Consider the following 12,379-nt stretch of genomic DNA (forward strand, 5'->3'; position numbering starts at 1 on the left):
CAAGTGACTAGAAGTGGCTTGCAGACCTTACTACTGACAGCCCGGCTCCAAGGTAATTCAGCATCGGCTTGGACACTTCTTCTGCATCCATCCCAAACCAGCCAAACCTGGAAATCCAGAAGAGTATCAGATCAGAGACTGCTAAAATCTTTTAGAGTAATGCTTTTAGAGAACTGACTAGTGGCTGGACTCCTGAGTTTAATTCGTGGCTCTCTCATGCGTGGCTCTCTCACACAGCGGCACCTTTCCATAATCCCTATAGACATGACAAGAAGAACTTAAGGCCAGCCCAGGCTACAGCACTCACGAGACAGAAACAGGTGGATCTTTATGAGTTTGAGGCCACCCTGGTCTATATATTGATTTCCAGACCATCCAAGGCTACATAGTGAGATTCAATCCCAAAGAGAAAACAACAAAAACAAAGCAAATCGAACTCAACCCAATCCAACCCAACCCAAAAAACGACCATGGGAAAATTGTGTGTGATTGCATGTGTGCACGAACGCATGTGTGTATGTGCATATGCACACACATGTACCTCAAGGCTGGGGGTCAAACTCATAGTTCTGCACATCTATACAATACTCTAACACTAAGCTATATCTCAAGCATTTAAATTACTTCTTGATTAATAATTCCTATTCTTTGACATTAGTTCACACTATTTCCTTTTCATTATGGTTTAACATTGCCACAACAGCTAGCATTTATCATGAAGAGCCATCCAAGGGTGAGAGAGCGAGGCAAGAAGTATTGTATTAAAACAAACAAAACTCCAGAGTGGTGGGAGAGAAAGGATGGGAAAGGAGATATATATATATATATTCTAAATTAGTAAAGTGATTTGCCTTGTTCTTTTGAATAGAAGGAAAGCTTTAAAGTGAGGTAACAATAATATTCTCTCTATTCGCCTCCTCAAACCTGACCACATGAGACACCGACCACCGGGATCACACAATGTCCATGGAACATGTATGATAGTCATATATTCCCAAACAAGCTCTATGTGAAATGGAGGAGGGGCTCTGCAAATATAGATAGTACCACTGGGACAAAGAAGGCTCAAATTCGTCATTTTGATTAGCTTAAGTTTCCACACAAAGGCTGCCTATGGCTTGTGGCTAACCTTTTGCACAGAGCAACTTCCTAGCTCGAGTTGAAGAAGTTCTCCTTGAAGAGCCGGAGTGTTTTAGATGTGGCTTTCCCCACCTCTCTGTGCTATTGTACTGTAAAAGCAGCTGTAGACAATGATACTTAGATGCTTTTATATGGCTACATCTCAATAAATCTTTACAAAATGTTAGGAAGATGGAGCCATAGATTGTCGGTCTGTTCTAAAGAACATCTATTTTAGAATTGGTACCTGGCTAGGACCTGACCTTTAGCATTTCAGCCTCTTTTGTTGTCAGCTCTCTTACCCACAGTGCTTACCTCATACAATTCTATCAATGAGGTGAGAATGATACACATTAACATGGCTATCAAACCAACACGCAGCAGAGAGGGAAAGCAGACATCAGCTGCCTGCCTCTCTCCCAACTTGTGTCCCAGATACAGCATTCTACTCTTTGTTTTGGTTTCCATTGCTACATCTTCATCAAATATCTAGATCCCTTATGAAGAGTTTCAGACAAATAATAGTTAGACGTGGCTCATTTTATATGTACCAGCCATAATCTGAAACTAAGAATCATGTTATTTCTCCCCATATGGCTAAACCCCAGTTTACTCTGAATACAGGGTGCAAGGATTTCAGCTGAGATTTGAATTGTTTTACCTTGAGCTTGCCCAGCCAGTTAAGGTGTTAAACGATCCCCAGATTAGGATTCCAAGACCTAAGCCGATGGTTTTAATAATTGGGACGACAGCAATGTTCCCTGTGGATACAACGTGAAGGAAAAATGGGTTACTTCCAGTACAACAAACACATTTCTAAGTTAAATCAGTATTTTCTGCTAACTTCAACCTCTGCCCCAACACAACTCCAGAATGTGCTCTCTGCACGCACTGACTTTTCTCCCACAGTCCCTCAACCATTGCCTTATGCTCTTGAGGGTCACTCGGGGCCAAGTCACAATGACGTTGAATGTCGTCGTTAGCATGGCTGCTAGAGAGGCAAGGTCTTGCTACGTCGCACAGGCTGGCTTCCCACTGAAGGGCCCAAGCAATCTTTTTACTCCAATCTCCCCAATAGTTGGGACTATGGATGCTCCACCATACCCAGCTGATTGCTGCTTTTTGTAAAACACTTACTTTACTTTCTCTGCAACCTGGTTGAGTCCTGCAGTTTCCTCTCACAAGAGTTCTTTAGATTTGCGAGTCACCTTTGTCTCCTGAGGTCCACGCCATCTGTTAACATAGCTTTAGTCTAGACTGACTTTTGTCTGAGTCTGCTCTAAACTGCTGGCAGAAATCTGCAACTAAGTGTCCTTCACTGTGGGAATATTAGAGCCTTTACACTTGGATGGTACCATCCTCTGCTTACTTTCCCTTTTGAAAAAGTTCTGGTTTTAAGGTGTTAGTGCCTCCATTCTAATCACCTGCAATGAAGCTTTTACATCACCAGCTCCTCCCTTTCCTCTGTGCCTCAGATGATTGGTTATTATAACCTATAATGTGGTAACATTTCTCAAGTTTGGCTCCTTACTTATGCACCCAGAGCACAGTGGAACCTGCTTGGCAGATCAGTGTTCTGGTGTCTATAAAGGTCTGCACAGTGAACCTGGAGTGGCGGCACATTCCTTTAATCCCAGGATCTGTGTGAGTTAGAGGCCCACCTGGCCTATATAGTGCTCCAGGTCAGCCAAAGATACACTGTGATACTTTCATCTCAAATAAATAAATATATACATTAAAAAAGTATTTAATTAAAATAAAATTAAAAAAAAATTTTAAAAGCTCTCTTTGGCCATGCACCTGTTAAAATCAAAGTGATACAAGTAAGATTTAGCATGGCCCCTCCCTGCACAAGGAGGACGGAGCTAGTCAGGAGCTAGTCAGGAAACATTGCACATTTTACATCAGCCTTTACAGAAAAACAAAACCAAACAAATAAACAAGCAAAACCCCTGCAGGCTGACAAAGGAGAGATGAGTCTTGTCTGCAATTACTCCATCAGGAAGCAGAGGCAGGGGGGCTCAGAGTTCTAGGCCTCCTGGGTGTCTCCAAAATCCTATTTACTCTGTCCCAATTTCACACGGTAAACAATCACAGAGGCACATTTAAAGTATGGCAATGCAAATTCTGGTGGAAATGTAAAGTTTTACTTATTTTGAGCTCTGATTAATAAATTTTATTAAGTCATTTAATCCCTCAAAGTCTCAAGCAGTACCATTTTAACATTTTAAAGTTTATTTTTGTCTAAAAACGTTATCTCCTAAAGATTTTCAGTAACTCTCTTTGTTTAAAAAAAAAAAAAAGAGGAAGGAAACTTTCCAGGGTACATTCTTATTGAAACAAGAACTGTTTCTGATTGGCTAGTGGCAAATATAAATTCTACTATAGATTTTAAGGTATTGATGAAGCAACAAGGAAATTTCTAATTGTTTTTTTCTTTCTTTCTTTTTCTAAATGTTACTCAGAATAATTACATCCCTCTATTTGGCAGCTTTTAAGGAAAAGGTCAAAACTGCTGTTAGCAAAGGATTGCTCTTTAATAAACATTTTCTGATAAACATGCCGGAGAAAGGTCAACTGTATAAACTGGCATCTGAGTTATGACTTAAAAGGATCAATATCTTTAATGAATTCCTAGCAGGGACTTATAACATTTAAAGGGGGAAAATCAGGAAATTTGAAGAAATTATCTGAAAGGGAAACAATGCACAGCTCATGTCTGGTATATGCATCTAACAACTGTGAGACCACTGTGCTTTTTCTCCTGGTTCTGAATATGACTGTGTGACCACTGTACTAGGCGAAGACACACATTACCTGTTGCCCAAATGCAGCCACCAAGCATCGCAAAAGGCCAGAATTTAGGACATCGAAGTATCAAGTTGACCACCAAGGCAACCAGCCAAATGGCAGCACAGAGCACCCATTGAAGGAACATCCCTAGAAATAAGACATCTTGGCATTACTGGGCAGAAAGATATGAGTTTATACAAGTCTAAGACTATCTGTAAGATGTCCTTAGAGGAACAAAGATCATGAAATGTCCCCACAGTGGTCACAAGGTATATTTATTCTTGCAACTACTTTATGTTATGATTGGCCCAATTTCAGACACCAAGAAAACAAATCTGGTCAAAAAGCTCTTAGGCACATTTCTAACTGGACTATCAAGCCTAGATGCTTGCCACCCATTGCAGGATATTTGATCAAACTGTGAACTCGGAAATTGTGTTGTTTACTGCAAAAACCTCTTTCTACATTGTGTGCTCACCACTAGCACACACCTTTAGTCCAAGAGCTTTCTGCTTGAGTATTGTAAACAGGATTAAATAAAGTTAACTCTAGGTTAAGAGGGGGAGCAAGCAACCAGTTGACAGGAAGTGAACACAGGAAAAAAAATCATAGAGAATAAGAGGAGGTCAGGAGGATGGATAGAGAGATGCAGAGGAAGTAGAAGGGAGGGGCATGCGGTTTGAGGGATTTGAGGCAGCAGAGAAGGAGAGTGGGATGTCAGCTGAGGAGGACGCTCAGCTAGGTACAATCTCTACCTCTCTGAGCTTTCACCCCAGTGAGCCTTCATTAGTAAAATCAAACAATTGAAATTTTGTTTTAAAAACAACAGACACCAAAGTCTACAATGCGTTCCTGCTTAAACATTCTATTCTTTTACTTTATAGACAAATCAAGAGATTTCGATTAAAGAATGCTGGGAAGACTGAGCCTGTATTCCTGCTCTGATGACAGTCTCAGGGCCACTGTTAAAACATGACACCGAGAACTTCCAAACGGGGCAGCAGTAACTTAAACCTTGGGATACACTGGCCATTTGTGGCTCACACAGTTGGAGTTTAATTCCTGTGATGAAATAGATTTTTACACGCCTGACATTTAACTTTCAAGGCCAACGCTCCTGTGATTTTTGAGACATAAGATGCTACTGGCTATGTACCTGAAGATGAACAAAACAGTGGCCATCAAAGGCTCCTGTACCATCAAGGTCTTAGGGATTGAAAAGATAGCTATAACACATTGGATGAAGCACCAAGGAAGCCATAATTTTATGCTGCCATTTTGGAAGACTTTTGTCTATTTCTGTTTATTCTTACAACAGAGCTTAGGGGGAAAAAGTGTCTGCTAACCTCCTAGACAACAAAGCATTATTGGAGAGGAAAGGGAAATTCATGCTACAAGTGAGAAATTTAAAACAAAAGGCTGATTAGACTTCCTGGGTTGGCGATGGCTCAGAATGAAGCACTCAGCTATGTGAAGAGACCATGGGTTTCCAGAAACAACCATGTGCACATGGGACTCTTGTCCATGGTCACAAGCCCCAAAAGCTGGGTGAGTTACCCTTTTTGATTATTTTTCTACTAGTTTCTCTGCCTGTCAACATCCAAAAGAAAAGGAGGAAAGATTTGTAATCTTCCTTTCTAAGCAGTATAAAGACTAAGGAATTAGGGAGATTTAAAAATAACTGGGAAGTTACCTCCCAACAGGTGTTCACTAAGTGCCTCCAACCCCTTCTGGCTTCCAAAGGGAGGGTGGATGGGCAAGAGCAACCCTTGCTTCCCTTCCCTAAATATCAGCTTGCACTGTACTGCTACACTGTGATGTGCGCATTTCTAAAAATTATGGTGCTGAGCAAAACCATGCAGTGAAAACCTCAAAATAGAACCAATTCCAATTTGGAGAATGACACTGAAAACCTGCACCAGCAATGTAGTTTTTTAAAAAAATAGTGATTCATAAACACAGTGATTATAACTGATTAAATGGCGATTTATAAATAACTGATTAAGTATAGTGACAATATATTAAGCCTAGCCTTTTAATTTAAAAAGGACTGGAAATTTGTGTGGATGGAGCACTGCAAGGAATGTAGTAGGAACGGGGGTCTGACATCAGATGTCAGTGGGCGTGGTGCATAGCACATACAAGGTAAACTGAGGAAGCCTGGTGCACAGCTTTGTGGTGAGGGATGTGTGTGCGCATGCCTAGGTTTTGGTACTGCCACACATCTTTAACTGGGAGTAGCTTTCCGTGTTTGCCTCATGGTTTGTCAGAGAAGAACTTGTTCACTAGTAAAAAAAGATTTGTGTTATGCTCAGACTGATCTCTCCTGTATCAGCTGGGTTGACAATTGGTTTTCATATAATTGTCAATAGTGGCACTGGCCATAACTTACCTGTTTTGTAAACACAGGAGACACAGCCAAAAAAGCTGTGTGCTATCCATTTTGCCTTTGCCATGAAACACCATCTGGCCTTCCTGTCCTGACTCACTCTCAGCACACCACAATGGGCACTGTGAGATGATTTACGTGAGTTCTATTCACTAAGCACTATGATCAATAAAATGTAGTTTTTATCTGCTATTTTAAAAAGGTAAAACAAAAACAAATAACCAAGACACTTAAAAACAAGTTTCGGTTAACAAAAAAAACAAAACAAAACAAAAAACAATTACCATCACCAGTGTCATATTTCTTAAGTGGTACAAAGTTGGATCCAAAGAGGACGATTGCTACAGCAGAGGAGAGGTAGCCAGTGGTGTGGTCTGTTCTGTTATTGCTCATGGCTGCAGGGGTGGCAGACAGTGAACCGTCTCACTTTTGGTCTGTGTTTTGCAAGAGTTTCTGAAATTAAAAAAAGGAAAAGGAAGGTGAGAATCCATGAACCCATGAATCAATTGTGATCAGGGCCTGAGATCTATCGATCAGAAGTAGGCTAAGGCTTCTTCTGGCAGATCATCAGTCGTTAGGCAAATATCTATCCTTTATACACCATGGTCATGCATTCTTTTTCTTTTGTTTTGTTCTACCAATATTTTTTTTTTTATCACTAACTTACAACAAGAGAAACCATTTTTTTTTTCCTTCATAGTTTGAAAATCTAACTTTTTACAAGACCTGAATTCATTTCCCTCCTATGTTACAAAAATTATTCTCCTGTAAAGTAGATGAACAGGTTTCTGGGCTTGGGCTCTGTTTACTTTGACTGGCTGTTGTGTCCATCAAATTCAAAAACACCAGAGCAGACTTTCAGAACTATTAAGTACTTCGTAAGTGAGTGTTTGCTGTGTTTCAGACATGGGCCTACCAGCGCATTCGGGTTGTATGGCCGTTAAAGACTCAGAATCTTTTCTTTTCATTACTACACCGTTAGATAGTAAGTTCATAGCTCAAGAGTCTTGCCTGAGGTGCAGATCAATGGTATAGCATGTGCTTAATATGTACTGGGCCCTAGGCTCAGCCCTCAGCAGAGTGCACACACACACATGCACGCTGCATGCATGCATGAGTAAATAATGTAAAAAAAATTAAGATGGAAGAAATGCTTCAAGAGTCTTGTAAAGTCCAAGATGAGCAGCGATGCGATCGCAGTAGCAGCCTGCAGAAGAGGGCAGGGCAGTCAGAGAGGCATCCTTGTCCCTCAGTCTGGGAGCACCAATACACTTAAAGTAACTATGTTTTCTTTTTTTTTTTTTAATTTTTTATTAATTTATTCTTGTTACATCTCAATGGTTATCCCATCCCTTGTATCCTCCCATTCTTCCCTCCCTCCCATTTCCCCCTTATTCCCCTACCCTATGACTGTTTCTGAGGGGGATTTCCTCCCCCTGTATATGCTCATAGGGTATCAAGTCTCTTCTGACTTTCACACTGGTTACCAAATGTGAAACTACCAAGTGTGAAACTGCAAAACTACTACTTGCAGCAGGGCTGGTAGCTCATGCCTTTAATCCCAGTACTCGGCAGGCAGAGGCAGGCGGATCTCTGTGAGCTCGAAGCCAGCCTGGTGCCTCATATTTGACCATGTCCCCTGGAGGGGGAGACCTGGTGGCATTCAAAGGAAGGATAGCAGGTTACCAAGTAACTATGTTTTCAAAAACGTTGACCAGGTTAGGCCTTCGGTTAAGCTATGCTTCAAGGACTCAGTCGCCACATGTGTCAAGCAGAAGGCGCTCTGGACCCTACAGACTCTAGTAGACTTGTCCTTTACTGCAAAGAGTTATAACAGTTCTGGTTCCCCAGTGAAGTAAAGTAACAACTGCCTGGGGAGATGGCTTGGTGGGTAAGGGGCTTGTGATGTGGGTTCAGATCCCCAGCACCCGCATAAAATCTAGCAAAAAGCATTTAACCGTCACTCCATGGCTGGGGCTTGGGGGGAACGGGGAGAAGAAGGTCAAAGGGGTTCCCAGGTCAGCCAGTCTGGATATAATGATAAATTCAGATCCAGTGAGAGACCTTGTCTCAAAAAGTTAGGTGGAAGGGCTAGAAAGATGGCTTAGCAGTTAAAAATCACTTGCTTCTCTTCCAGAGACCTGAGCTTTTGGTTCCCAGTACCAAAGCCGGGTAAGTCAACCACCTGTCACTCCAGCTACAGAGGACTCAATACTTTCTTTTGGCCTCTACAGGCACCTGCACACATGCACATGTGTATTCACGCAGGCACAAACGTACATAAATAAAAACAATTATTTAAAAACTACTACTTGCAGCAGGGCTGGTAGCTCATGCCTTTAATCCCAGTACTTGGCAGGCAGAGGCAGGCGGATCTCTGTGAGTTCGAAGCCAGCCTGGTCTACAAAGTGAGTCCAGGGCAGCCAAGGCTACACAGAGAAACCCTGTCTCAAATAAATAAATAAATAAATAAATAAATAAATAAATAAATACTGCTTGCTTTGGCATCACAAATACTAAAGTTAAAAACAACACAGAGAAATAAGCCTGGCCCCTGCACAAGATTGACAGACAATTTTATAGAGTGTTATATAATTTTATAATATCCTCAATTAAAAAGTTACAACAAAGTAGAGAGCACTAAAGGGAGACACCCATGCTTTCCCCTGAACATTACCTGTGCACTCATGGGCATGCCTACTCACAGACGTACAATATATGCATAGACACAGAAACAAAAGGACCAAGTCTACCAATAAGCAAAAATCAGGTATTCTTCAATGACAGTATTTGGAAAGCCCACTAAATACAAGTCAGTTTGTTGTATGCTGCATAAGCTCCACAGAACCCATACCAGGTACTCTCTCACTGTGTCTGAACAATGCTATTTCAGATTCATATTTTGTATACTGACCTTTCATAATAACATCTCTGCAATGGAGTTAAGAATAATACAGAGTTCTTTTTTTCCCCTCCAAATTTAATACAGTGAAAATACCCTGTGGGTATGTGTTGAGGAAGGCATCCCTGAAGCCAACCTCTCTTTTTATTTTGAGGAAAAATATTCAGAGTTCATGCATTGTTCTTTATGTAGTCTTGAAAATAATACAAAACATTGACACTAGCCAGGTAGTGGTGGTGCACACCTTTACTCCTAGCACTCAGGAGGCAGAGGCAGGTGGATCTCTGTGAGTTCAAGGTAAGCCTATTCTAAAAGTGAGTTATAGGACAGCCCAGGCTATGCAAAGAAACCCTGTCTTGAACTCCATTGCCGCCCCCCCACCTACAAAAATAAAACAAAACTAACAAACCAAACAACAAAAACAACAAGAAGTCTTGATGTTGTTATGGAGGATTTAACAGAAAACACAAAAACACAAAACACAAAAAGCTTTAGAAAGGAAAATGCCTATTTGAAATATATGCACATATATACATGTGCTTTGGCTTAAAAGCAAAAAGTGATCAGTGGGAAAGGTTTTCTGTATTGGAATGCAGCTAAGGAAGAGACATTGAAGGCTATTTTAAAAATAACATAGGAACATGTCTGATATCAAGATTATACTGCCTGTAGGCTCCGAGAAGGTTTATGCCCTTAAGTGGTTGACAAGGGCTACTGCTCAAAGGTCATGATGGATGTGGTGTCAGGAGACCTGTGTGGTACATGCCCACAGTCCCAACACCAGGGAAGCCAAGGAAAGGCCACTCTTTGTTCATAGCCAGCTCGGACTGAGATCCCGTCTAGAATAAATAAATAAATAGACAGATAAATAAATGTCAGCACTGTTAAATAAGAGGCAGGAGATCCTATTTACAATAAACAAACAACAAAACAAAACAAAAATCCAAATAACCATTAGGGCTGTTAAATATTAGGTTGGAGCTATCTGGAAAGCTGCCATGGGACTGAAAATACAGGTTAAGTAGCATATATGTGTGTGTGTGTGTGTGTGTGTTGTGTGTGTGTGTGTGTATGTATATATATTACGTACACACACACATATATAATTTTAATTAAAACAAGCAAAGCAAGTACAAGGCTATGAGGACAGAGCCTAACCATTAAATGAGGCAGATTATTTTACAGGAAAGAAACCTCCACTAAGGGCTATTGATGGGCAGCCCCAAGTGTCAGCCTGGATTGAAAGAATAATTGGTAATGCTAATCAGAGCACATGACCTCATTGAACTGCTGAATCAACTTCAGTCAGTTACTGCCTTAGATAAACGATGTGCATTCTCAGGGCACAGCTCCGGGGCGGCGCATTTCAAAAGGGACTGGATCTAATTCCCTGTGCACTGACAATCCCAGGCCACCACAAAGAAGGATCCACCTCGTTCTAAATCAGTGACATTTCTGTGGTAAGGAGAAGCACCATTACTTTACCAGACATTTAGCCCCAATTCTCTTTTAACATAAAGCTATCTCAAACTACTCCATTTAAAATATTTTTTTTTTCCATCCTAGCCCAGACAAAATCCCAGCACTCAGGAGGCAGAAGCAGGCAGACCTTTAAGAACAGTGTCCGCCGGCTTTACATAGCTAGTTCCAGGCCAGCCCGGACTACACTAGTGAGACCCTGTCTTTAAAAAATCAAGCAAGCAAGTAAACAGAAGCCATTGTTATATTGTTTCTTAAATTAATCCTCCAGCATGTTCAGCAAGCGCTCTGCTCAACTAAACCCCAAATCGTTATTTTTACTCTTTTGATTTGAGACAGTCTCGCAAACCTGTCTAGAAGGACTTTAAATTCACTCCAGGTCCCAGGCAGGCTTTACGCTTGTGATTTATTAATTTTTTTTTTTTTTCAATTTTTAGCAGGACAATAGACCCATAAAAATCACATGGGGCAGGTAGCACGTGACCTGCCCATACAGGTTTACCTTAGGTAGAGTAAATCAACCAGGCAGCAACCGTCTCCGTAGTCAGCAAGGTTTCCAGTTAACAAGTACCCACTGATATTTTATGAGCCACGTTCATTATTTTAAAAAATTTACCACTTCCTACTAATTTAAAGTTTTAAGCAGACCTTCCCCTCCTTTGAAGATAGTATCAGCCAGCGTGCTCAGATCAACACTGCCTGCTCTACTTCAAAGACTTCATTTCTGGTTTCTTTTAATTTCCTCCAATCTGAGGGCTGTCTCTGGACTGACGTCACCAGTGCTGGCACGTACTTGCTCAGAGAGTTTTCCCAAGGAGCTGCAGGGTCCAGGGCGGTCCTCAAACCCAGGGCCAGTTCAGACAGTGCTGGGTACTCACTGTGCTGGCTGCGGAGTCCCCGCTGGGCTCTTCCTCGGATGAATCGATGACTTCCTGCGGGCGTTCAGTACGGAGATCAGAGTCCCACCCAGGAGGTGGCTCAGGACACCCTCCCAGGGGAGGGCTGGAGCTCAGTCAGGTGACAAGAGTTGTCAAGGCCTCTGTCAATCAGCAAGTTAACCAGAGAGGTTCTTTGCCCTAAAAGAGGAGCTCAGTCTGGAATGGGCAAATCACCTTCCCTTAAACATCATATCTTTATTTGTGGTGTTTGGGGATAAGACAAAACCAGAGGCACTTCACACTATTATTTAAAAAACAAAACAAAACAAAAACAAAAAACAAACAAACAAAAACAAAACAAAAAAAGACCACCCCAATCTGTCCTCCTTGCCAGGCAAATGCTCTACTAAGTTGTACCCCTAACTCTTTTCTCCTTTTTACAAATTTTGAGACAGCTTCTCGAGGTTGCCTTACACTCACTCCACAGCCCAAGCAGGGCTTTTATCTTTTGTCTTGTGATCCTTCTGCCTTAGCCTCTCATGTAGCTGGGATCGCAGGCCTGGACAAAGGCATCTAGAAGATTAATAGCCTAATGTGTGAGCACTAATGTAATATGTACTAAGTGATCTGTAGGGCTGCCACCTTTGTCTCTTGCCTGCACATTGCAACGGACAAGGGAGGTGGCTCTATACAGACTCAAGCTCTGGAGTAGTAAATAAAGCTTGGCCCAGGAGTCAATTCATTTGAAAATATCCTCCTGGAAGCTTTAGTATGAAACCAGGCTGTGAATCATATTATAGATCAATACTTGTCCCGCGT

The 12,379-nt window shown here is 41.5% G+C and overlaps 1 protein-coding gene and 1 non-coding gene across 2 annotated transcripts in view; one reads left to right on the forward strand and one right to left on the reverse strand.

The window, feature by feature from the left end:
- Positions 1-6,775, reverse strand: part of Tmem144 (transmembrane protein 144) — a 28,639-nt gene extending 21,864 nt beyond the window's left edge. Inside the window, exons 1-4 of the mRNA XM_051157333.1 lie at positions 6,586-6,775; positions 3,937-4,059; positions 1,781-1,880; positions 27-107 (exon numbers count right to left, since the gene is read on the reverse strand). Of these exons, the coding sequence (XP_051013290.1) occupies positions 27-107; positions 1,781-1,880; positions 3,937-4,059; positions 6,586-6,694 (413 nt within the window). The 5' untranslated portion in view covers positions 6,695-6,775. The remainder of the gene's footprint in view (positions 1-26; positions 108-1,780; positions 1,881-3,936; positions 4,060-6,585) is intronic.
- A 2,022-nt stretch (positions 6,776-8,797) lies between these two features.
- LOC127199748 (U6 spliceosomal RNA) lies at positions 8,798-8,901 on the forward strand. Its single transcript, XR_007832007.1, has one exon. It is a non-coding gene; the product is annotated as a U6 spliceosomal RNA (small nuclear RNA).
- The last annotated feature ends 3,478 nt before the right edge of the window (positions 8,902-12,379 follow it).

Source organism: Acomys russatus, chromosome 15 (assembly GCF_903995435.1).
Source record: "Acomys russatus chromosome 15, mAcoRus1.1, whole genome shotgun sequence".
NCBI classification, from domain to species: domain Eukaryota; kingdom Metazoa; phylum Chordata; class Mammalia; order Rodentia; family Muridae; genus Acomys; species Acomys russatus.